The sequence below is a fragment of the Danio aesculapii genome, chromosome 24 (genome assembly GCF_903798145.1).
Source record: "Danio aesculapii chromosome 24, fDanAes4.1, whole genome shotgun sequence".
Taxonomy (NCBI): Eukaryota; Metazoa; Chordata; class Actinopteri; order Cypriniformes; family Danionidae; genus Danio; species Danio aesculapii.
This window is the reverse complement of record NC_079458.1, coordinates 21,296,129-21,323,214: the sequence shown is the minus strand read 5'-3', so window position 1 is coordinate 21,323,214 and position 27,086 is coordinate 21,296,129. Positions and strand designations below refer to the sequence as shown.

Here is a 27,086-nt window from a genome sequence, read left to right as displayed (position 1 = left end):
TCTCTCGGTGGAGGAGCAGCAGCTTTACTCCAAGCTCCTCCTGGGTGACAGAGCTCCTCACCCTATCTAAAAGGATGCGCCTTGCCACCCTGCGAAGGAAACTGATTTTAGCAGCTTGTATCCAAGATCTTGTCCTTTCGGACGGTTATGCGGTTAATGATATTCAGGACAGTGACGTTGTCCGGTATGGCGCAGCCGGGGACCCACCCTGGAGCCAGGCCTGGGATTGGGGCTCGTATGTGAGCGCCTGGTGGTCATTTTTTTCCCACGGAAGCCGGCCAAAAAGCAATGTGGGAACATCCTCCTGCAGGCCCACCACCTGCAGGGAGAGCAGTAAGGGGCCGGTGCATTGTGGAACAGTTGGTGGTCGAAGGTGAGGACGACGACAACCTGATCATCGGGTACAGAAACTGGCTTTTGGGACACTCATTCTTGTCAGGACTATTTCAAAAAACATTTGAGTCACTTCAAGTGTTGATTACTATATACCACTGAAAAATGAAGTACAGTGCTCAGCATATATAATACATCCCTCACAAATCTATCCTTTAAATTAATATTTTTAATAGGAAGCTATTCAATATTATATTTGAGCATATACATTCGATTAGTCAGTACTGGAGCCAAATCTGAAGCTTGCTTATCTAACAAAATAACGATTACGGTCCAAAAAGTAGTACACCCAAATTGAAAAATCAAGAGAAGCAAATTTTTTTTTGAAATATTTAGTTGAAATTTTGTAGGTTGTAATTTATGTATTTATTTGCAATATTTTGCTTGCATTTAATTGTATTATGTTTCAATTTCTAAATATGTTTGTTGACTAAAACATTATTTTAATAAACAAATCTGTTTAATAAATTTGTTTTGTTCAAATGCACCAAAATACATTGCCTATATTCACTGAGAAATGGATACAAATATTCATTTTCAAAATGGGGTGTACCTAATTATGCTGAGCACTGTATATAGTAGTACGGGACTAATTTAAAAAGCAAATATGCCTGCAATGGACTAACAGTAACTTGCCTCCGCAGTGCCCATCTCCTAATGCATCATACTCAACTTTGTGTACAGTAGCCATCATTTGAAGTGGAACAAAACCTTTCATCAAAGATGTCCTAAAACCATTGAACAACACCTATTCTTGTCAGGACAGTTTTGAAAACCTTTTTTGATTCACTTCAAATGTTGACTACTCTCAAATAATATACCACCAAAAATGAAGCATGTGTCGCTACAAGAATGCCATTTGAAAACTTATATCACTGAAAACTTTATACAGCACGTAGCATTTCACAAACAAATATAGTTTTATTTACAGTTGGCAAGGTGTGTCTGTTATAATTCAAAAGTATATCAAGAAGCAGCATTAGATACATTCAGAATTTTTTTTATGTACAAATAAAAATGCTAAAAAACCAAGAGTCAATCTATTAAACATAAAACATTTAGTCAAAACCAAACATTTTCCATTGATGTTAACCAACAGAGCTGTGTGTTACAATCCTTCCAAACAAGGATTGAGGTAAGTAGCTGTTTATATATAACCTTATATAACTGTTATATAATAGTTGGATGGTTTCTATGCTTCCTTTGCTAGAAATACTGAAAAAGTGTATCAGAATAAAGCAGTGACTAAGTTTGTTTTCATATGTACATTCGTTCATTCATTCAAAAAATAAAAAAATACAGCTAAATGTGATAGTGTACATGAAAGTGTGTATATTAGCCTACAAAAATTAAACTATTGATCCAATCATTACGCCTTAAATTCAGCTGTATCGACTGCTTCGACTATGACTTCGCCGCCTAGAGGAACTGCGACTGTAAGAGCGATATGACCTGAACAGAAAGACAACACATTAAACATATAATTATCTCCACACAAGTCAGTTTTGACAAAACAAGCATGAACTGATGATTTACCTGGACCTGCGATCAGAGCTTTTGCTTCTCCGATGCCCTCTTCTTCTGCTACGACTGCGGCTGTGGCTAGAATAACTATCGTAAGAGTCAGACCTGCACATCCAAGTACCAAATGAAAAAAAAAAAAAACCCGCAAAGAAATTGTAAATGACATACAAATTACAATCAAAGTGCATTCATAATTTGGCACAATGCTTACCTTGATCTGTAACGACCTCTATACCGACCCCTAGAGCGACTCCTACTATGTGTGCGGCTGAAACAAGATCACATAGCATCTTAATCAATTAGAAAAATGAATCCCCTATTGTACAACAAATGTTCTATAAAATACATGAGAATGAAGCATAACAGAATATCTTTATCACTTACCTACGGTAACTTCGGTAGGTGCTACTTCGAGAACGAGAGTGTCCTTTACTGTATCTACTCCTGCTTCTACTTCTACTGTAGCTCCTGAATGAAAAAAAAAAAATAATGCATACACTTTAAAAAAGGTGTACAGAATTAACATATAGATATGAAAAAACAATGTCTTTTGAAATCAACCTGGAAGAGTAGGTGTAGCTTCTGGACCTGCTCCTGGGGTGGCTATATGAATGGGACCTACTTCTGCGATGGGACCTGTGACTAGACACAGACCTCGACTTGCTCCGGGAGTGATTATGGGCTTCAGGCTTTTCTCCTGCTGCTGGAAGGCAGTCTTCTTCACTTGAGCTGTCTTGATTTCTGGGTCTCTGATTTAGCCGAGCTGTCTTTCGTACCTCATCAAAAAGGGATCCTGGACGGACTCTACTCTTGCTCTTGATCTCCATTTTGACACCCTGGTTCTTTCTTACAAGTTGATCTTGCGGTTTGTTTATTTTCATAATGAAAGGCTTTCTCGTAATGGTTTGCACAACAGTCATGCCTGTCAAAGGTTTCCATTTATTTTCAACCACTGAGACAGAACTGTCACCAGGTACAGTTTCCTCTTGCTGACTGTCTTGTGGTAAAGCTGATCCAGTTGTAACAGAGCTGACTTTATCTTTCTGAGATGAAACAAGCACACTGTCATTATTTAGAATATTTTTTAATGGGGAAAAGCCAGTTGCTTTGGGCCCAGGTTGCTGAGCTTCTGGTATGCTCTCTGGAGAATGTGGCTCAACTTTATTTGGGTCTGATGGTTTGTTACTTGCCAGGTTAGTGTCTGAAAGATTGGAAAGGGTCTCTGGGTGGCTTTGAGCAAGATCTCTTTTGGTATTGTTGTGTAACTTTGATTTTTGGATTTTAGGCATCTTCTCATTCTCATCAATAACTTTAGAAGACTCTACTGACAACGTATCTTGCTGCGATTCAACAATCCTTTGATCCTGATCTGTATTCTCAGAGACTTGTCGCTTGATCTGTCTAGCCTTCAAATTTTGTTTTGTTCCATCATTGATGGCATCAGTACTTGCTGTGTGTAACTGCTTAGTTTGAGTGACTGAATCATCCTCCTCACCTTCATCCCCAAACTCTAAAGGAGGCTGCCAATGAAATGTCTCTTTTGGCTTCAGATGCTTCTTGGATTTCTTGGCCTTGGATTTGCGAGATGCTGACCTTGAAGAATTCTTCCTCTTGTGTTTGTGCTTCCGTTTGGCTTTTTTGTTCTTGTGCTTTGAAGGTTTTGTGTCTGCAGAGTGCTCGTTATTACCTTTTAACTCCTTAGTCATTTCAGCACCTAGGTTTGACCATGAGGAGTATTCGTATTCTGATTCTGTACTAGCCTCTCCCTCCTCTTTCTCAGACAAATATTTGGCCTCACCAACAGCAGTTTTATCTGGCATTTCAGTGTCACTCTCAGACTCCCAGCAACGAGACAAAATCTGCCTCTTTTTTATTTCATTAAGTCCTTCATCCTTAACAGGGTGCTGATTGTGTACTGTAGCAGTATTAGTCTTACTTGCATTCTCCTCATCACTTTCCCAACCAGATGCAATGTTCTTGTCCATTAATGGTTCTTTCCTTCGATTGCGGTTTTTGCTCTTCAATGCCAAGGCCCGTAGGGTTGAAAGAGAATCAAGTGTGTTTTTCTGTACCAAGGAGTCACTTTGCAGGTGTAACGGACTGTAAGGAGTATCTGATACATCCTCTGAGGAGGGAGACAGACCTTTGTGGCCACTATCATGATGATTTGCATGGCTGTCTCTCTTTTGAGCATTTCTGTGAGAACTGCTATGTTTTCTCTTCTTGTCAGTGGATCTTTCTTTGTATGAACTATAAGATTCTGACCTACTGCAGGAGGAAGATCTATTGCCATAGTGAGTTGGTGATTTGCTGCAGCTTCTTGATTGACTATGTGACCTGCTCCTGGACAAACTTCTTTCCAAGAGCCTATCAGGAATGTTACTGTTACCACTGCTGGGATCCCTTTGACTAACAGATTTATCTTGTTTTAAAGAGGACATTGTCTCCAGAGGTGCATTTGATGATGAGCTTGTTAGTGCATTGGAAGCCAGGGCTGATTTTACATCAGTGTCTGGGATGCGGACATAAGAAGGTTTCCAGGGTTTCAGGCCTGGTTTCCATCGAGAAGGTGGTGGACTGTCACTCATAGGCAATGCAGAGACTCTCTCTGAAGATGCTGAAGGTTGGACTTTAGCTTCTTCACCTTTAATCGATTTAAGGACAGACTTGTCTAATCTGGAAATACCACCCTCTGTAGGCTTTGAGTTTCGAGGGGATCTCAATTCATTCCTTTTCTTGGAACGTGTTGGGGTTTCTGAACTATACCTAGAGTTTGATCTAGTTCTTGACCTTGTCCTGTATCTGGATCTAGAACGAGACAGTGACCTAGAATGTGTAACAGTCCGCCCTGATCGGCTACGACTTGACCTCTTGGATGATCGAGCCCGTCTCTCAGACCTTGAGTGACTTCTAGAATAGGATCTGCTCCTAGATTTCGAATAAGATCGTGAATCTCTAGAAGAGCTTGATAAGTAATGTCTCCTTTCTGACTCCGATTTATACGATCTATGTGAGTGACGGGAGGATGAGCGAGAATAAGAACGAGAACGTCTCCTTTCAGCTCGGCTTGAGTGTTTTGTCCTCTTACCTGAGGACCCAGACATCTCACCATCAGTCAGGGAAGTTTCCTTGGTCTTGCTCTTTTTATGTTTTTTAGCATGCCTTCGTTTCTTAGATTTCTTCTTTTGTTTGGCTTTCTTTTTTTCTTTTCTAGATTGATGTTGGCTTGAGTACACAGAGGCCTCACCCAAGGAACGCTCTCTGGATCCTGACCTGGACCTTGGAGTGTCACTTCTGTCATCCCATCTGTTTGAACAATAGTCAAGGTGAAAATGATTTGAAAACTCATAAAAAAAAAGAAGTAAACTTTCAATATTAACTTATTCAAATAAGAGATAACACTTTTACATAAAACAATAAGGCATTACAACATACCTTTCTTCTTTACTCCATCTCTCCACACTGGGGGGCTGGTAAGCCTTGGTCCTCTGCATTTCCTCTTTCCAGTGTGGGGGAGTCTCACTGCTTCCCCGTTCACATTCCGACTCTGAACGGGACTTTGACCGAGGGGGTGTATGGTATCTCTGCAAGAAAATGCAAAATAAATCCCAAAAAAACAGACTAAATACTTTCTGAAGAGTCAATGTCAGATCAGTGGAATTATGTAATTAAAATTAAAAAACTGAAATGAAACCTGTAGATTTGAGTTTACAAAAAAACATGAATTTGGTCTTATACTTGATGTCATTCTGTGTCACTGAGTTCTGTAAAAGTATAATAATTCACAGCTGTCATACCATAGTACCGCGGCCTTTGATCTTGCGCCCAGATTTTGTGACAGCTGGTTTGGTGTCATTTGGTGCAATGTCTGAGTCCTGTACATCGCTATTGTGGGGGGAAAAAAAGTATCAGTTTTTAAGACTCAACCCTTTTTGGCTTAAAATACTTCATTAAAAACTAGCATTAGATTCCAGAGATTAATCATTAAACAAGAAAAAATTTTACTAAAATATTTATCACCATGGGTCTTCAGAAACACTTAAAAATTTGATGTCAGCCATTTTCAGATATTATCCAATAAAGGAAAGAGGAAAAAAACTTGTGATGTCTAACAAAAGACACTAACATTTTTATTGCCTCCTCCTGGGTAGGCATGTCTCTGCGGAGCAGGAAACGGTTTTCTGGCACAGGTGGGATCTCTTCTGGTCGAACCACAGGCTTCTCCCTTTTCACATTCTGTTCAGCTTCACCATCATTTTCCTCTGCCATCTCGCCCTCAGCATGACTGTAAATCAGGAAGAGTAGGCAGTACATTTCTATTATATATCCAAAACAAGATAGACTAGGAACATTTTATTAACAATCATTGCATATTTTTTTCTTTCTGATGGTCTTGAATTTTGAAAGATTATCGTGGGCCTACATTTAATTGGACAATGTCAAAAACTGTCAAATGGCTGACAAGTATCAGTAAAGCCTAATACCAAATGTGTTATTGATTTAGGTCCTTTCCTAAATAACAAATACAATGCAAGCAGATGAAACACAACAGATGACTCACAGTGTATACGAGAAGTTTCAATAATTTTACCTTAAAGGTCCTACAGCTTTAACAGCCTCTCTGTCCTTCTTTGCCTCTCTTCTGCTTCTTTTTGCATGCTTACTCTTTGAGCTTCTTTTCCTCTTTCGAGATGTAGGCTTTTCTTCTGATGAGGAATACTCAGATAAAGACTCAGAGGAACTCTGAGAGTCATCCTCAGAATAGAATGCTTTTTTCAGTTTGCCTTGAAGAACTAGAGAAGACAGAACGTAATTTATTAGTTATCTAAAAAACATTTTTAATGTATGTAATTCATTTGAACTATTGGTGTTTGTACCAAAATAAACAATGTATAAAGAACAAACCATTACATAATATTTAAGATAGGAGCAGGAATTTTTTTGCAGATTTGACAGATTTAACATTAGAATGACAAAATAGAAACCAAATGACATTGTACATCACTTGTTAAAGGAAAAACATGGAAGAGATGTGATTTGTTACTTGACACGGTCATGTCATGCCTGGTTAGAAGACGTGTAAGTGCATGTATTAAACATGGGCTTTGCAGTCTTTCAAAGGCCTGCCATTTTGTTCCAGGATCTTTCACTGTTCTATATTTAAACACCATATTTACCCCACAATGCAACCGATCTGAAGATTAAAATATTCTCCATTGCTTAAAGACAAGTTGAGACAATGTAGTAAGGGGCAACAGGTCTGAAGCCAAAATTCCTAGTTAGTCTCTTGCACACATAAACAAGCTTACCGTCGTTTGCAGACTTTGTAATCAGCTGTCCACAGTCAATCACTCTGACATCAGCATACGGTCTGCTGGCTGAGTCAGTCTTCAGCCCCTCAATGTTCTTTATGACCTCAAAGCCAGAGATGACCAACCCGAAGACCACATGCACTCTAAAATAGACCAACAGTCCGTACAGTTACAAGAAATGTATAAAAATAAAAAAAAAAGTCCACTGAGCACAAAAAAAAGTAATACATTTCTAAATATTTTGTCATAAACTACACCTGATAAAACTAGTTAAAATGAGATACTGGATCATTATAAACCTACCCATCTAGGTGAGGCGCTGTCTTTGTAGTTCTGTAGTCAGGGAAATTACATTACATCCAACAGGAATATGTGAGGAGAAAAGGAAGGAAAAATTAGTTAAATAAAAGGGCACTTAATCTGTCATCAAGAAGAAATTTGAGTGCATCTATTCAAACACTGAGAAATTTAAAACCAGCAGTGCTCGCACAATAGCAAAGGCTGGCTGAATAAATACTAAAGATGAACAGGTCCAAGATCTGCCAACATTACGCTGACAAAACCAATTCATATCATTGAGACATCTTCAATTAGAAATCACTTTGTCCATGGCAGGAAAATACATCCTGTAATGCTAAACTTGAAATACAACAATAACTGAAAGACTTCAGGATCTTGGTGCTGGGAGAACAGATTTCATATGTGGTAAAACATTATTTAAACATAACAAGAAGCCAGTGCTATCTAAAAGCAACCAGAAATACAGTCAGGAGAGAGAAGCACAGCCTTGGAGAGACACTTTACCTTGGTAGAGCAGGATGCTAGAGTTTCTGCAAATTTTACACAAAAACGGCAAGAGAAAAATTGTAATACATTTGTAGGCAAAGAGGAATTTCTTTCTGATCATAACATTTTTCTAAATGCACATTGACAGGGGAAAAGGGAGATGAAAATGCACCTGCATCCCACATGAATATGTAGATTGTTAAAAAATAAAGCAAATGTGTATATATAAAAGTATAGAGTTTGAATAGCTCAGGGAAAGCTAGAAAGCATTAGCAAAAATAACCACTCGTGATCTTTAAAAAACCTATTGAGTCATTCAATTTGGCAAGACATATGCATGAACGGTGTATAATTACTCTATGTTCTTTGTGTTTTGAAAGCTTTAAAAACAGATACAGGCTTTCAAACACACATTATTAAATAAGTTGCACCACAGTGCAACATCTATGACAAAACAATTCTGTTGAAGTGATGAGGAATACGTAATCTGTACGTATTGCATGTGTCATTTAATGGTGACCAATCAGTCATATTAAATGCTAAGAAGGTTTGATGATGAATGACTGATTGTTTCTATAAACAAATACACCCTCTGTGTGTCTTTTACTAGAGTAAGCGTACTTACATGAAGAACTGGGAGCCATTTGTGTCTTTGCCACGGTTGGCCATCGACAAGAGGAAGGCTCTGTCATGTTTGAGAGTAAAGTTCTCATCTGTTGAAAACAGACAAGTACACAGAAGAACACTTAATGCTTGACAACTTCAAAAGGTGTTAAGGAGAAAAATAGAGACAGGACAAAGAGATGTTCATGAACACCTGACAAAAATGATGCTTTTTATTCTGCTTTTGGGTGTTTCTCATGCTCTTTAGTACAAAAGCAAAGATGTTCTACCCTGAGGGCTACTAAAGTAACTACTGTTTACATTAGAACTGTCAAGTTGGGCCAAATTACATGTAATAGTTAACCAAAAATTATGTAATTTCTCATGCCATACCAACCTTAGGGATTTACTTTCTTTCGTGGAATACAAATGGTGCAATTGGTAATCATCTTGTTTTTCCATGCAACTGCTTGGAAAAGACTTCACCAAACACTATTTAAGTTTATTTTGTTGTTCTACCAAATAACACGTTTGGGACAACACGAGAAATGATTAAAATGGCAATCTTTGCTTGAACAATTTCTTTTAAAGATTGTATTATTTCGAAAGGTGTTGTGTTGCATGACAAGCCATCCTGGAAAAATAAAGGAAATTAAAAAAAAAAAACAGAAGTCAGTCAACCAAATCAATTTCAAGGTCCACATATCCATGGGCACACTGTGCAGTGTGGACTTTTTTGTCAATGTTGGCTTAAGAGATTGGAATGGCAAATGTTTAGTCTACATTGTGTTACTGCACTGTGTACATCTCTTACCTTTTCATTTTGCAAAAGACCACAATCTCTATAAATAAAAAAATATGTTGAAAATTTTAGGCAAGAAGACTGGACCTTTAAATAAATAAATAGCCCTTTTCTCCATGCTGACTCAAAAAGAAGACCATTATATGATCACAGGAATAAAACAGAGCCAACATTTACAGCTGCAGCGAGATCAAAATAATGAACTGAATGAATGAAATTCATGCACAGAACTGAGATGCTCAATCAAAAATGTCATGCAAAAGCTGTTAAACCACAAATTAGGTGACTTTGCTAAGGTTACGGAGTGCTTGATTCAAACCAGAACCGATCTAAAGATGGCTTACCTTCAAAGAAACCACCAAATATAGATTCTCCCCCTCTTCCATTGCCTTAAAAAAAAAAAAAAAACATTCTTTAACAAGAAGAGCAAAAAAACAATCAAACACACAACCCAAACCAAAATGGTTTAGTTATGAGCATAACTGTACATACCCTCAGTGAAATCGCCCCCCTGGATCATGAAGTTCTTTACAACTCGATGAAAAGTTGAACCTTTATAGCATAATTTTTTCCCTGTAGCTTTGCCACTGCCTTTCTCGCCTGCAGAAATCCAAAAGAACACACAATTTTGGGTCAAAGGTGATTCACAAGCATCAAAACTATAAATATGTAATACTTCTTTAGTTTTTTTTTATTCCAATGCATCAGAATGATTCCTGGTTATTTTGATCTTTTCAGACATTTTAACTGTGATATGTTTAAGACACCCACTAAAGCAGGGGTGTCCAAACTCGGTCCTAGAGGGCTGGTGCCCAGGAGAGTTTAGCTCCAACTCCAATCAAACCCACCTGAATCAGCTAATAAAGCTCTAACTAGATAGACTAGAAACTTTGTGGTAGGTGTGTTGAAGCAAGTTGGAGCTAAACTCAGCAGGACAACGGCCCTCCAGGACTCGAGGAGTTTGGACACCCTTGCACTAAAGGGTCATTCTGAGTAACAACAGTTTGCTGATAAAATAATCTTGTTGAACATTTCTAGACCAATAATAATTAGTGCAGTTAAAACTCTTCATTTAAGGATAATTACACAAATGAATTGTAATTTCAAATCTTTAAAATTTGCCACTACCTTCAAACCTGTATGCTTTTCCAATTTGTCAGCAAGCATACAGTTTACAGTGAATGATTAAACGCTATTGCATAAATGATTAAACAGAAAATGTACATTTTATTTCCTCAAAGCTTATTTGAAACAAATGAACACAGTACTTGCATTCAGTATATAAAGTCAAATTATGCAAATTTCAAAGTCTTTGAGCCTTTTATACAACAGGATTGTATATGTAAGCATCAGACATTTACTAGGCAAAAACCAGACCAACAAGCAAGGTTTCACATAGTAAGTTCCTTCAAATAATGCAAACTGCTCTTACTCTGAATCAGAGAACTGAAATCAGTCTAATAGCACAGTTATACAGACAGCAAAAAGGTTGATCCTATCTGATCTGCATTGAAGAGATGCCAATAAAACTGCAATGAATACAGGAGGGTGAGCGTGCCCCGGGGATTGGTATATATGCAACATAATAGCCAGCTGAGGGCATATGTCTCTTATTTCAATATCATCTGGTGAGAAAAAAAGATCCCTGTATTACACCAAAGCAGTACTAACTTTAATGTATTTCCAAACTCTCTCAATGCAGACTAAAGTGACTCTTGTCTATATGTCAGGTTAAGTTTTTAGTGCTGTCAGAAACAGACCTGCACTTGCTGATAGACGGCCAGGACTTTCCGCAGATCACCTGCAGGTCTATTTTTGTGCTACTGCCCTATGCTTATGAAAGGGTATTGGTTAAATACATTTACAGGTTTAGGCAACAGTAACAACTTGCTTGTTTGGTGTCGACTATTTACACAGCAACATTACAGCCACCAAAAATTCTACATCTTAATATAAATATATCTTAAATTTTATATCTTAATCTATATATTAGTGAATTTAATTACTAGTTTTTGGTGCAAAGTTATTGTTTTAAACAAAACAGATTTATTAACTAAACAGTTATATTCATTAAAATAACATCTTTAGCAATAAAAAGATACATTTAAATAAAAACAAATCGCAAAATTTCAAGTAAATGTGATATTATGTTTCTCTTGATTTTTCCAGTTTATTAAAATTGTATTTTATATTTTTCCCCAACATATTTATTTTTGGACTGTGATCTTAAGTTTTTTTTGTTAGATTAGTTCCAGTTGTGGCTTTGGTACTGACTGTTTAATCTAATGTATATATTATACAAATAAATTACTGTAAAGCATCCTATAGAAAATATTAATTTTAAAGAAAGATCTGTAAGTGGTGTACTCATTTATGCTAAGCACTCTATGTTTGAATTTTTAACAAAAAAATTTGTTTGTTTAGATGGCTATTTTGCACAGGGTGTTGTTCAAGTGTTGAATAACAACACTTGAATAACATTGAATAACACTTGAATATTCAAGCGTTGCTATGTCCACTTTTTTAAAATGATCTTTTAGCTTAAAAAAAATCCAGTTTATAGAGTTATTCAAGTGGGCAGACTAGAATATTTGAATATGTGACTTATTTCCATGTGAGAAATTAGGTTTATTTTTTAAATGTTGTTCTTATTTCGGGTTTTTCTAGCAAGATGTGGCAACACCAATGAGTAAATGCATCACTTGTGCATCACACATACAGAGGAGATAAATAACGCTGAACTGTGTAAGATATGTCACTAGTTGAGTTCATTTATATACACATTGGTCAAATGCGACCATTTTTAAGGATTCCATGAGGAATTTTTGAATATGATTTTTCACTCCAGTGCTAAAAATTGCTGAATTGAATGGCTACAGAACAGGATTAAGCTCTATAACTCACGAAAGGTGATGTATATGAAAAAAGAAGCTATTCACATTAAGTAAACTGACAACTAGGGCTGCACGATATTGTAAAAATCTAGCATTTTTTATTTTGCATTATATATTGCAATATAAATACAATTTCATCTGATCATTTGAAAGATGATCCATTTCATCTCCATTTCAAAAGGAGTTATAATGTTAGCTCAATTGAGATGATTCTGCAGTGGAAGTGTATCTCCATAAAATCTAATAAACAATTTATAAACTTTTTGGGGTCCCCTGACACATTGTGGTCTCTGCTATTTGCATGTGTTGTGAGTATTTTCATGCATAACAATCTATTCATACAGTTAAGAAAAAGATAGAATTGAAAAAGTGTTTTATCATTTTCCGAGTCTGACAGTATTCAAGTACAGTAACTGAATGACAAAAATAATTCAATAAAATTAACCGTTAAAGTTACAAATGGTACAAATTCTTATGCTTGAATGCTTTTAAGGTCATTATACAAATCACAAGTATCAAAAACACATGCAAATCATGAATTATAATGCAGACATTGCATATGCTCGCATGATTACTCATGCTAAAACAATATATTATGCAGCCCTACTGACAACCAAATGGCGCTGCAGCGTAAAACACATTGGTGTAATTTGATAAAGCATTTTATGTCAAGTATACATACCAGTGCACAGGCAAAGGAAATTTTTACTTGTCTTGGGACAAATATCGGAGAACAGCTGAAAGACAATTCGTCCAACTAGAAGAAAGCAAAATGAATGATTATATTTGAGGAGAAATATGATAAAACCCAATATTAGAATACTTTGTCTAATTCATCTTTTAAGTGTGAGTTTAGTGTGACAAGCAGCAACACCTCCTTCATATTCAAATACCAGGGCAGTCAACTGGAAGTGTGTTTTTGCATAGGTTTTGGATAAAAGCTAAAATTAGAAGGCCCTCTAATTCATTCACATGTGATAAAACCAACATGAAAGGTGTTAAAATATTTGTGTAGTAAAATTACAGGTGTAAAATTACTAAATAAGCACTCTTGGCTTTATGGCGCAAACGTCTCTCTTAAAACACATCATTAGTGGTAGACTGAGGTGAAACGCAGACATTATTTAGCACACACAATGTCTGGGGTTCATTAAAACAGAGCTGCAGGTTAGGGTGTGGAATCTGTGGACAGCCACAACAGCTTTTTATGTGTTACAAAACAAGCACATATAATGTTTCACTTTCGTATTATGCATTCATATTCAGCTGGTTAAAGTATGTATTTTACATACAAATTCCATTACTTCAAAGTTTCAGTTCATACTAAATGATAATTACAGATCATGCAACTCTGGACCAATTTTATACACTTACAACTTTGGAGCAAAATGCTTGCAAAAGTTCATTTCTATAGCTCACTTTGAAACAGTTCACAGAGATCAGCTTATTATAAATGAATGTCAAATCTTACCTGGTTCTCTGTTGATTTCCACATCAAAATAGCACTGAGGGCGATCTTTCACCCCCATTTTTTCACAGAGTGGGCTTCCTGTAGCGTACAATCAAAGCAAAACACTGTTAAGTCTTGTATTCCCCAATAACTCACAGCTGAAAGAAAAACATTCCACTTCAGTTCTCTTCCAAGGTACTCTTTTTCCTCAGATTTTAAGATGACATGAAGAGTAAGCGAACAGAAAGTCAGACAGTGAGATTGGGGAAGCGTTTCGGTTAACCAATGAGACACACGCCCCTCCAAACTCAACTTCCTCCCCCTTTTTTGAGCGGTGCTTTATCTGTCACTGGTGCCGGACACCACCCTTCTGTGATGCATGAAACATTACATTGTTGCGGTAATGTTTGCTGTCATCCTGGATAAACCAGATGTTTGCTATCTTTGGGCTTTGTTTGGATATTTGCATAAGGGGAGGAGCTAAAAATATGAATAGGAAAGAGACCAAACAAATAAAAACAAGAACATGGCACTTATGAAGTTAAAAAAGAGAGATATCTAAATCTTGCCATGCAGTGCTTAGTAGCTTCGCCAAGAATCACAGATACTAAAGTCTTTAAGACCGACGGAGGAATGTCTTATCATCAGATTAACACAAGACCTCAAATTACAAGAAGGGAATGAAGTTATTGAACTAGAGAAAATGTTATGCCAGCTGCTTTGCCATATCAAAATAACTCTGTTTATCAGTCCTCCGATTGCAACTTAGAGAGATGGCAAATGTCAATGTCACATCAGGACAAAGTGGAAGTTTTTATATGGAAAACACTTAAAATAGAAAAGATTTCACTTAGTCACTCACCCAAATCATGTTTGGAAAGCTTATAATAATACTAACACTATTCTATATTGTTTCTTTCTACTGTCTGTACACATGTATTAAATACACATGACTTTGAAATACAAGCACTCCCTTTCGATTTTTTTTCTCCATTTATTGACTTCAAAATTAAGATAAATGACAGTAATGACAATGTTTTTTTCTCTATTATGAGTAAGCATTAGACGTGCTTAATAACTGTAGAGCCCCAAACACAATATCAGCAGATATAATTCATTCTCAGACAGGTTACATAATGTAGATCAGCTATTTCTGATTGTAACACGTTTATTTACTCGAGTCTGATATTTGAAATAGGGGTTTTAAAATTGTGCTAGAATCAAAAGCACACTCATTCATAAATATATCACATTAATACATACACCACATTAAGTATGACTATGACATCACATATGAACTAAAACTGAACCACGCTGCTTAGAAGAACTAAAATCAGAATTTCGTTTAACTAGACTATTAGCAAACTGCTAAAATTGTTAACACGAGTAACAGTTAGCAAAAACAACGCCTCGTGATGACCAAAGTCAAAGAAAAACTATTTTTTAAATAACTTAAAAGATAAATGTAAATGGTAAATGTTTTGGTTTGAGCCATATGTTCGTTTTGGCTATCGTTGTTAGACGTTACCATTGAAAGCTAACTAGTAATGCTATGCAAGACCCTGGAAATACACATTTTTGGACAATTAATTGAATAAAAACCGATGCTATTATGAAGCTTTATTCATGGACTAAAACATATATATCGTTTTTAGTTCCACTTACCCTGATAGCCAGTTAAAAGGCAAAACGCTCCAAGAAGCTAAACCCGCTCTGTCGACTGATCAATTTAGGTCTTTTCATGTTGCCAGATCTTTCGTGAGAACCGAACAACCTATTTTGTTTGCTACATGTGGCGAAAGAGTGTGCATTTCAGTAGTTGTGTATAATTCAGAAAATTACTCTTTTATGATAATACTACATACTATTCCTTTATGTATTGTGTAAATAAGTCTTAAAATTGGTTCAAAATATATTTAAAAAGCACAACTACGCTTAAAACAACCAGATATGGCAACATTACATCTCCACTTTCTTATGTGAGAATCTGATTTGCCGCCTACTATCGGAAATCAGTATAAATTACAAGACATCTTTTTTTTTCTTCTGCGCTAAGAATTAAAATATAATCATACATTAATATACATTGTGAATCTTAAATTATATTTATAATCATTGTTGTCAGTAAATAAAATACACGAGAATAAACCCACATTTCAGTTTTTAAGGCTGATTTTGGATGACTTTTATTTTGAAATAAAGACATCCGTTGACGCTTTTATTTCCCACAATCCAGAGAGACAAACAAAAAGCCCGTAGTCGCGTTTTAAAACCATTAAGTAATAAATAATTATTTTGCTGTCGTTAATGTTATTATAAATATTTATGTTGTAATACTCATGTCATTTTAAAAATTCATCATTTCATATAATCGATGTGAATGTACTGAACTATTGTAAGGTAAGGGATGAAGGTAATGTTAAAGCGCATCTGCACCTGCTAGCAGTGTTACTGTATTTAAACTACTGAAATAACAGAAACAAAACATTCAGTCCACATGTAGTGATATACTATAGACAGATTTTGCAAGTGTGATATATGTAATTGAACAAAGGTCACTCTCTCGTACAAGCTGGTGTTGGATTCATTCACTGTTAAAACTATTAATAGTAATATATATATAATATAATTTAAAATGAATGTTCGTATATTTTTATAATAGTTTGCATTTGTGGACATTTAATTTGATGTTCGTATTTATTTAAAATGAAAGACATTGAGCAGAACAATATGTATGCAATATGTTGTATATAGATGCAATATGAGTGTTAATAATGTGAACAGTAGTGTCCTTACAGAATTTATGTTTCTCATTCTCATTTAATAAATGTTTCAGCCTGAAAGCTTATTATGCTTTTAAATGTTAAATGTAAATTAGTTTAGTTAGTTTCTTAGATGCATATAATGCGTATACATATTCTTACATCTAAATTCTTCCATTACATGATTTTATTCTTTTGATTCAGATATAAAATCATATTGATGACTCTTATACACAATAAAAGACTATTATTATTTACAGAAAACAACGTATAGTTTTAATAATGTATTTGTTTGCTTTAAAATCAATACAGTAAATCAATACACGATTTAGAAGCATTATGTATTATTAGTCCTTGTTAACTAGTGTACTTAACAGGCAATAATAAGGTGAAAAATACACTTAAAAGTAATGATCTGTTTCTCTCTTGTGCTGTGTGTTCAGGATGTGTTCTCATAGAGCTTCACGAGGATCATGTCACTGATCCTGTTTGCTTTTGTGGTCCGGGTCAGGGACGGACTCCCTCTCTCCGCCTCCACTGATTTCCTGCATGACAAGGAACTTCAGGAGAAAAAGCAACAGCTCAAAGTCATCTCGAAATCCTTGAATGTCTTACCAGAGAGAGGGACAGTCAAGGGTCATGAGCTCAACATTTAGTAAGTACACTATGATGTCTTGAAGAGGTTAAAGATGTGGGCTAGAAATCAAGGGTAAAGCCTGCAGTGTGAGCTTGAGTCATCCCATATTATTAACCTAATGATAAATGCTAAATTGCTAAAAAAGCAGGAGAATAAAGAGGATATGTGAATTTTGTAAGGGTATAACTGTACACCATTTCTCAATATATTGCAACTGCAGTGACGTAATGTGCATTAGTGCTTCAGCAGTTTGTCAGCAATACTGGTTACAGAATATTTTCCTATAGGCATTTAAAAAAAAAGAGTCTTTGTTAAAGTGTTATAAGCCATGAAACAAACCAAAAAACTACAAGGAGAAATATGAAGCAAAGCAGTATATGAAAATCAGTCAGCAAAGGTATAAAACTGTATGTTTAATTACTATGAGGCATGCAAATGACACATTCATTCAATAATTTTCTTTTCAGCTTAGTCCCTTTATTAATCTGGGGTCGCACTAGCGAAATGAACTACCAATTTATCCAGCATATGTTTTATGCAGCGGATACCCTTTCAGCTGCAACCCATCACTGGGAAGCAAATGACACAGTTAAATGAGCAAAAAAATGGTTAATAAACTATCCATTTAAAGTTGTTGGTTGCATCTATAGAAAAAAATATACACTACCTGACGAAAAGTCTTGTTGCCTATCCAAGTTTTAGGAACAACAAATAATAACTTGACTTCTAGATGATCATTTGGTATCAGAAGTGGCTTATATGAAAGGCAAAGGCCTCTAGATTACTCTTATTTTACAAAAAAAATATGATCATGCCTTTTAATTTTTAATTATTTAATTAGGACATGAAGATCTGACTTTGCTTAGACAAAAGTCATGTCACTTAACAGAAATAATGTCCAGTATAGAATATAAAGTCATGGTGCAGTGAAAACTCCCATGAGCTTGGAGGACTGCATCCATACATCACTGCAATGACTCAAATAACTTATTAATAAAGTCATCTGAAATGGCAAAGAAAGCGCTCATGCAGGACTTCCAGAGTTCATCAAGATTCTTTGGATTCATCTTCATTGCCTCCTCTATCTTACCCCAGACATGCTCAATAATGTTCATGTCTGGTGGCTGGGCTGGCCAATCCTGGAGCACCTTGACCTTCTTTGCTTTCAGGAACTTTGATGTGGAGGCTGAAGTATGAGGAGCGCTATCCTGCCGAAGAATTTGCCCTCTCCTGTGGTTTGTAATGTAATGGGCAGCACAAAGGGTTGATACGTCAGGCTGGTGATGTTGCCATCCACTCAGCAGATCTCTCGAACGTCCCCATACTGAATGTAACCCTAAACCATGATTTTTCCTCCACCAAACTTGACTGATTTCTCTGAGAATCTTGGGTCCATGCGGGTGCCAATAGGTCTTCTGCAGTATTTGTGATGATTGAGATGCAGTTCAGCAGGTGATTCATCTGAAAAATCTAATCTAATGATCAACTAGAAGTCAAGTTATTATTTGTTGCGCTTACAACTGGGATTGACGACAAGACTTTTGTCAGGCAGCGTATGTGAGAACATGAAAATATACAAATATTTATATATTTTATGAGTGTAAGGAGACTGACAATTGTTAAGTGGATGGAACTAAAAATCTCCCTCTGATTGGTAAAATTTTCTGTCACATTATGGTAGTTTTCCTGCACAAGTTCTATTATTGGTTTAACAAAAAAAGTTGAGTTAATGCAATGATATCTGTCAATTAAAGGGAAAGTTCACCTAAATATATTAAAAAATATCCTTACCATTTACTCACTCTCAACAGGTTTTAAACTTTTATGAATTTCTTATTCTGAGCACACAAAAAAAGATATTTTGAAAAATGTTGGTAAAAAGCAGCCATTGATATCTATAGTAGGAAAAAGAAATACTATGGAAGTCAATGGCTGTTTTTTTTTCCAAACATTCTTCAGAATATCTTCCTTTGTGTTTAACAGAAAAAAGAAACTTAAACTAACAGTTTTGGAACTAATCAAAGTTGAGTAAATTTTCATTTGTCTATCCCTTTAAAAACCTCAAAGTGGTTTGTCAGTTAATGTAAAAAAAATCTTATAGAAAAAATAGTGTTTTTATTTTTAAAACCCAAATATGCACCATGTTTATATGTCTTTGATGGAGAATAAACATACACATTTAATGTAATTCTGTATTTTAAGACACGTTTAGAAAATTTCTTAAACATAATAATAAAAAACAATATTATTAGTTCTAAATTGTGTAATCCTGAGCTATATTCAAGTGTTGCCGTATCAGATTCAGGAACTATAAGAAAGCGCCTGACATTGTTTGCCTCCCTTCCAGAGTCCAAGATAAGCCAAGGAAACCGGTGGCCGCCCTGTGAAGTCATTTGTCAACTAATTGGTCTCTCTGTGTTGTAGCTTCCTCTCATGTGAGGGTGTGTCCTACATGAGCGTATGTGCCTGTGCGCTCCCTGCTGCCACGGCCTTCTGCTTCTTGGAGGACCTGCGCTGGGAATTCACAGCATGCTTTGACAACTCTGCAGTGGCCATGGCAAACAGGCCGTACCCATTTCTGGAGTTTGGTAGGGTGATTAAAATGTTATTGATTTGATAGGCTTAAGATGATTTAGGACCAAGGGGTGTAACACACACCAAAATGAGGGTTCCACAGGTAACTTGACAGATTTGGGGGAAACTAGCCATAAAATATTATTATTATTATTATTTATTTTTTTGTAAACACTGGTTTATTAAAGAAACTGTGGCTGTCTTTGAATAAATTTTCTTAAGGATTAAAAAAGCTAATGCTGTAAAATATAAATAATTAACTTACACTTTCCAACAAAGCCCAAATCATATTTATAAAAATAAATATAAATGTAAGTTCAAATTTTAAATTTAAATGTAATAATCAAGCCTCAAATAAAATTATATACATACAGTGGGGAAATAAGTATTGAACACATCACCTTTTTTATCAGAAAACATATTTCTAAAGGTGCTGTTGACTTGAAATCTTCACAGGATGTTGGTAACATCCAAAGAAATACATTTACGAAATGAAAAGAAAACTAATTAGATTATAAATTAATTTATGTGTCCAACATCTACATTACCAGGATGATGAAGATGAATCCAGGGTGGATATTTCAGCAAGGCAATGATCCTAAACACAGCCAAGTGAACTCTCAAATGGTTTCAGAGAAAGAAAATCAAGCTGTAGAATGGTCCAACCAGTCACCTGACTTGAATCCAATAGAGAATACAAAATAAAGATCGGATTTAATAGACGAGACCCACAGAACAAGACATTTTTATGTTTATGTTTCATGTTTACACTCTGTTGAAGTCTGTGAAAAAAATCACACCTGGGGTCTGTTCTTCATACACAGATTACTTAATTAGCTGGATTTGGTTATTGACGATTTGACACGATCAAAACTCATGCAAGAGTTATTGTCATAGCAACAGTTCTGGTAGCTCAAGCCTATATATATATATATATATATATATATATATATATATATATATATATATATATATATATATATATATATATATATATATATATATATATATATATATATATATATATATATATATATATATATATATATATATATATATATATATATATATATATATATATATATATATATATATATATATATATATATATATATATATTAAGTTTAAAAATATATATAAATAAAACTTATGCAATCTGCACTCTGAAATTAAAGTACAAAGACTGTCACAGGGTGTTTCTCTTTAAGGGGTTCAAAGAGAACATTCATTAATATGGACTTTTTTGACACAAACGCATACTTTTTTTAAGGTACCAGCTTTAGTACAATTTGTGTATAATAATAGACATGCACAATATTTGACTTTTTTTTTAAATGGAATATTAATTATTGCAGTCATGCATATGTTTTGACAGCTAATATGAAAAGTGGTTTGATACTTTTACCGATATCAAAATGCTTTTTTGATGCAAAATTAATTTAAACTGCCTGTTATTCCCTACGCCAATTAAGAAACTTGAATAGGCTACTATAATGAAGAAAATCAGCTCTAAATGTAAAACTAAATAAATTGGTAAATACTCTTGACACACAAAAATGTGAAGCCTGTAGCCCACAACAGAAGTGTAAAGTTATTGCGTATCATATTTAACAAATCGATTACTACAAATTTTATGTAATTTTGCTCACATGGATAATTGAATATTAATGAATTACGAAGGTACGAAGAATGGACCCCTGATCAATGCATATGTTTGTATTGTGTGGGTTCCATGTCAACAGCTATTTTAGAAATATTATTTTCAGGAAAAGGCATGACATGTTCAATACTTATTTCCCCCACTGTATATTCAAACAGAAAAGGCATTGTTTTAAAAGACAGTTTTTACTCCAGTTTGTTGTTTAAATATAATAATTTTCAAAGTAGCTTAGAATTATAAATAATTCAGACAAAATTAATTTTTTGAGCTGTGACACTAAATGGCTTGGCATAGGTAATTGTTATGCCACTTAACATATTGTTCAAAAACTGCTTAATTGATGTCTTTCGGCAAATGGAAATGTAATATGTGAGATGTTTATTTTTTTTTTTGTGTGCGTAACTAGTAGTAAAGAGTATGATATGACCATGTTCACTCATACTCAGCTTGGTTTTTACTCGGGGCATCTTAAATGGAAACTTTTTTATCATTAAATATATATATATATATTCAAAAGTAATAAAACAGAAAGTGCCTTGTGATTATTAGTACACCATGTAATGTCTGATGAAGTTTTATTCACTGAACTGAAAAGGCTTAGACTAAAAAGATTAGTCTTGGGATTCTGGAATGCAGTATTCGTTATAATGAAGATATGTAAATCTAGAAGTCCCAAATTCAGTTAAAACAATACTAAAATAAAACAACACTGAAAAAATTCAGTAGGCATACCAATACCAAAACATTATGTATCTGGAACCGCTCTGGAATGGCTGTCCTTCTCTGATGATGTCAGTTTTGTTTGGTCTTGGGTGAAATATGCTTAGCCACACCCCTCCTACCGTTAGTTTGCTGCAACTGAAAGAATGCAAAAATAAAACCCACCTTCTACTCAATACTCAATTTCAGTGGAAAATGTGTCATCATACTATAATAAAAGTTTGCAGCAACTTCCGGTTCACATGCACTTTAATTCATTAAAGGTGTAATTAAATTATTAATAGCATTAATGAGCTTGTGGTGAGGTGAGACCCCATCCGATAATATTTTAAAGTGCTTTGGATGTATAGCAATACACATTAAAAGTGCTATATACTGTAAATACATTCATTCACTAATCATGATGAGTTTGTCTGATGGTTTTCTTTCAGATAGTGCCATTCAAAAACTTCAGCAGCATTATAACCAGAAAGGGGGTCCGTCTCTGGAGGTGACCCTGGCCGAGGTGCAGGAAGACCTCCGGAGCAGCCCCCCTCAGGTTCTCACCATGGAGGATGTGGTTCTCAGCAATGGAGCTGCCAATGGACATGTGGAGCAAACAGCTGCATCAGGTTTGCTGTCATAATCAATAGAATTTATTCATAAGGAAGACATCTTAATTTGGCCATTGACTAATAGCTGTGATCTATTGATATTGATCTCTGTTGATTTTTAAAGGTCAGAGTCAGAGATTGGAGCCAGTCTCTGCACCAGGGATTCTCTCACTGGTTCTTAACATCTTGTGTGCGGCGCTCAACCTTATCCGTGGTGTTCATCTTATCGAATACACCTTCCAGGTAACACTTTAAAACAAAATTTTATTGTTGCGCCGGTTAGTTTGGGACAACACAGTCTTTATTATGTTGCATTCCTTTTCTATTATGTCTAAATACATTTTTAAAAGAACTCTAAAAATATTATTTTATATTTTAGAGTGAATTTTGTTAAATGGAAAAATGACAATGCTATAAATATAATGTTTTTAAAACAATATTCTTTTATTTTTGTGCTAGTAACGCATAATGCAGTGCTTCTGTTATACATAATGTGGCTGATATATATATATATATATATATATATATATATATATATATATATATATATATATATATATATATATATATATATATATATATATATATATATATATATTTAATAATAACACATCCTTTACTCACAATTAAGCGAATGATACATTGGAAATTTGTGTTGTTGGTCTAAAAACATTGTTTAATTGTCTGATACAAACTAGAACACACATGGACAGGAATAAAGAAAAGTGATTATTAAACATCCCTGATGCCAAACACACTCTCTCTTAGACACACACATACTCGCACGTACACAGAGTTTGTAATGCTTAAAGTAAGCTTGAATGCAAATAGACTGTTGCCAAAGGTCCAGTTAATTTGCTCTATATAGAATTTTAAGGTCATCTAGTGGTAATGAAATGCCATATTATAATATGTTTTAAACAAGCAGAGGAACCCAAAAAAACTCTCTGCCACTGTAAAGTTTTTTTTATATATATATATATATATATATATATATATATATATATATATATATATATATATATATATATATATATATTTAAGGGAAAAAAGGACTTATTTAATTAAAGGATTAGGTTAAGATGTGCTTATTTTGTTATTTTAAAAAACTAGGTCAAATAATAATTCATAACAAAATCTAAACAAACATGCATAAAAAATATTACAAGAATAAACCTGTATATGCTTTTTAGATGAACTAACGAACTAACTAACTAACGAACTAACTAATGAACTAACTAATGTACTAGCTAATGAACTAACTAACTAATGAACTAACTAACGAACAAACTACCTAACGAACAAACGAACTAACGTAAAAACTAAACAATGAACGAACGAATGAACTAACGAACGAATGAACAAATGAACTAACAAACTCACTAACGAACAAATGAACTAACAAATGAACCAACTAACAAATGAACAAACTGACAAATAAATAAATAAATAAATAAAGAGCGTCAGTCATTTTGACCTTTCAGGCAAGTGATGAGTAAATCATTTTAGAGGATAATTGACCTTTTATTTTTTCCAGGATGATTATGATGGTTTGTGGAATGTGGTGGCATTTCTTGTGTCATTTCTCTGCTGCGTTTGCCAGGTAATTTATAATACTCCTTTGCATGTGGCAAAATGCCGCATTCTGATTTCCCATTAATCTGAAATGCAAACTTTCTAACTCTCTCTGTCTCCAACCCAGTGTCATCTGTACTTGTTCCACACCTGCCAGAAGAAGCTGAAATCTTTCACTCTCCTGACTCTCATCGTCTTATGCAATGCTTTTCTCTTCGGCCCGAGGAACATCTGGCAGCTGGTCTTCCACGTGTCCGTGGCCTGTCTCTCCACACTGCTCACCCTCCACCGCAAACTGCAGGACAGAATCACAGACTGTGGAGTATGAGGACTTCAGCCCACTCTGGGTGAGGATTAAACACATCAGATGAGACTGGCGACCTCGTGGCTCACCTAAACTGTTATTTGATTTTTGCTTGACTTTTGCTTTAATCTAATGGTAAGTTTATTATGTATCACATGAATGGTGAGTGCAATAGCTTTTTTTTGGCAGGGGTCTTCAGTTACATTAATGCATATCAGAAATCAAGTTTTACCTAACTTATGTTGTGAATGTAATATGAAAAACTCAATGAAAAGATATGAATTTGGTTCTGTTAAGTTAATGTTATTTAATTTATTTGCTGCAAAATAAGAATACTTAAAGTTGCTTAAGCTAATTTATAGTATTGGATAGTTCAATTAACCCTTTAGTAGAACTTTAAAGATGATTGATAGCTGAAATAACCATCTTTGGCACTTTGAGGGTCAAAAAGCATATACAGGGAAATCAACATTAATACTTGTGGTTCCTGATGATACACTGGTTTATTATGTAGTGAAATTATGAATATATTTTCAGCTGAACGTTGTCTTCAATGATGTACTGAAGAAAAAAGTGACCTACATTTTGGTGACCACACTGAATAAAAAAACAGCAGATTTTGAGTTGAAAGAACCATCTATTTCAACTTTCATTAGTTTAATTGTCGCTATAAATGAACTGAAAGTGTTTTGGTTTTGGGTCTGTCATTTTATTTTATGAAGGAAATTTTGTAATTAACAAAAACACTTTGTTTTCCTCTTGAACGGTGTTTGTTAGTAGGTTTATAAGTATTTTTTGTTGAAATTTTAGTTATATAATTTGTAAAAATATACATTCAGTTTGTTAAGCTAGTCTTCATTGTTTAAAGAAACTTTTAAGTAGCCAACTTTTTATATAATACTCATTCCAAAGACTGAAATGATTTCAACAAATTGTCATAATACATTCATTTATCAAATTAGCAAAAGGAAACAGTAATACAAAAAATTGCATTTATATCATTTATAACCATTATTTTTGGTCCGCATACATTTATTTACAGAGCTTAGTTTACATATTAATATGTAATAATATCTTGCACTATTATTCTTTATGAAACCCATTTGTTTATTTTGCAGCAGACAGTATTACAATATGAGAAGTCTTAATGAACTTAAGATGAAGTTGAGTTTGTTTACGTTAATCATTCAACAGTTTAACATGCTTGAAATAATTAGTATGTGTCCTGTCAAATTAAACCGACACCGAGAATATGTAGACTGTGCACTTGCTATTATTCCTCTAGCAATCAGCCTCTGTTTAAAGGAACACTCCACTATTTTGGAAATAGGCTCATTGTTGTTTAACTTGGTATAAACCGTTGAATCGCATTAGACCAGGGGTGTCCAAACTCTGTCCTAGAGGGCCGGTGTCCTGCAGATTTTAGCTCCAACTTGCCTCATCACACCTGCATGGAAGTTTCTAGAAAGCCTAATAAGAGCTTGATTAGCTAGCCCAGGGGTGTCTGATTGTAGTTGGAACTAAACCTTGCAGAACACCGGCCCTCCAGGATCGAGTTTGGACACCCCTGCATTAGACTATTAATATCTTGCCATGGTACTGCAGAAAAGTTCTTTGATTATTATGCCAGAATGAGAGTATAGTTCATAGTATTATGGACATAAAAAATAGCAACTTTTAAATTTTGACTGGTCTTGGTGCACATCCTAACTACAGAAGATTCAAGCTTCAAATAGAAAAATTACTGAAAGTCTTTTTGATTTTTTAGAGGAAGATGCTAATGGTCTAATCAAATTCAATGATTTATGCTAAGCTAAGCTAAAATGCTCCTGCCAGACCTAGAAATCAGCTGAATGGATTCAAATATGGAAGAAACTCATCTGTTTAACTTTAGGTGACTTGTACAATGAGCTTATTTTGGAAAAGAAATGGTGAGTGTTCCTTTAAGGTAATTGGAAATTAGTTTTCAGGCAGAAAATAAGTATAGATTTAATTATCTGTGCTAGAGTCAAATTCCTGACGTTTTACAAGCAAGCTGTGCTTCTAAATAACAAATGAGAGGTCATTACGCTGTGTTGTAGCAGCAGCTTGCATGTAAAGTTTTAGTCTAGGATAATATTTAGCGTTGTGTTTAATTACAGTATGTTCATGTCAATGCCTTATTAACACAATAGAGTTACAGCGATCCAAACAGAGGAGTGAGAGTATACTGTATGTATGACCATTTTAAATCACCACCAGTGCGCAGTACATCAAATACTAATTGTAATAAGGTAATATAAGGGCTATATTTCTATCAATGATTTCTTTCCTGGACTGCATGGTAAAGAAATGTGACACATTTGTAATTAAGGTATTTTAATGACTCACTTGTAAATTATAATTTGATTGAGGTTACGGTGACTTTTTAAATGAATGCATATTTACTCTCTCCTCATATATATAGATATATATACATACATGGAGTACTGTGTTTGTTAAATCTATGAGATATTGT

At 34.8% G+C, this 27,086-nt stretch overlaps 2 protein-coding genes across 3 annotated transcripts; one reads left to right on the top strand and one right to left on the bottom strand.

The window, feature by feature from the left end:
• Window positions 1-1,246: 1,246 nt before the first annotated feature.
• Window positions 1,247-15,522, bottom strand: nktr (natural killer cell triggering receptor). 2 transcript variants are annotated; one of them, XM_056450164.1, is made up of 17 exons: window positions 15,430-15,522; window positions 13,786-13,863; window positions 12,997-13,071; window positions 9,913-10,020; window positions 9,765-9,809; window positions 8,641-8,728; window positions 7,533-7,562; window positions 7,227-7,372; window positions 6,509-6,710; window positions 6,044-6,202; window positions 5,715-5,802; window positions 5,353-5,501; window positions 2,479-5,223; window positions 2,302-2,385; window positions 2,129-2,185; window positions 1,930-2,022; window positions 1,247-1,845 (listed from the first exon to the last, which is right to left on the bottom strand). In XM_056450164.1, the coding sequence occupies exons 2-17, from the start codon at window positions 13,841-13,843 to the stop codon at window positions 1,776-1,778; spliced, it is 4,197 nt and encodes a 1,398-aa protein (XP_056306139.1). In that variant the 5' UTR covers window positions 13,844-13,863; window positions 15,430-15,522; the 3' UTR covers window positions 1,247-1,775. The 2 variants fall into 2 exon arrangements, with proteins under 2 accessions (XP_056306139.1, XP_056306140.1); XM_056450165.1 differs by lacking the exons at window positions 9,913-10,020; window positions 12,997-13,071; window positions 13,786-13,863; window positions 15,430-15,522 and adding an exon at window positions 9,433-9,460.
• Window positions 15,523-16,004: 482 nt separating this feature from the next.
• sec22c (SEC22 homolog C, vesicle trafficking protein) lies at window positions 16,005-25,625 on the top strand. The gene is made up of 7 exons (XM_056450345.1): window positions 16,005-16,164; window positions 16,970-17,181; window positions 19,588-19,751; window positions 22,549-22,728; window positions 22,835-22,953; window positions 24,248-24,313; window positions 24,413-25,625. Exons 2-7 carry the CDS (start codon window positions 17,000-17,002, stop codon window positions 24,611-24,613), a joined length of 912 nt encoding a protein of 303 aa, XP_056306320.1. The 5' UTR covers window positions 16,005-16,164; window positions 16,970-16,999; the 3' UTR covers window positions 24,614-25,625.
• The last annotated feature ends 1,461 nt before the right edge of the window (window positions 25,626-27,086 follow it).

Coding starts and splice junctions, on each gene's coding strand:
- nktr (XM_056450164.1), bottom strand. CDS start 13,843: ATGGGGGTGAAAGATCGCCCTCAGTGCTATTTTGATGTGGAAATCAAC. Junction 7,563..8,640: donor AATGGCTCCCAGTTCTTCAT/GTAAGTACGCTT, acceptor CCCTGACTACAG/AACTACAAAGACAGCGCCTC. Junction 5,224..5,352: donor AGATGGAGTAAAGAAGAAAG/GTATGTTGTAAT, acceptor TTGTTCAAACAG/ATGGGATGACAGAAGTGACA.
- sec22c (XM_056450345.1), top strand. CDS start 17,000: ATGTCACTGATCCTGTTTGCTTTTGTGGTCCGGGTCAGGGACGGACTC. Junction 17,182..19,587: donor GGTCATGAGCTCAACATTTA/GTAAGTACACTA, acceptor TCTGTGTTGTAG/CTTCCTCTCATGTGAGGGTG. Junction 22,954..24,247: donor TTATCGAATACACCTTCCAG/GTAACACTTTAA, acceptor TATTTTTTCCAG/GATGATTATGATGGTTTGTG.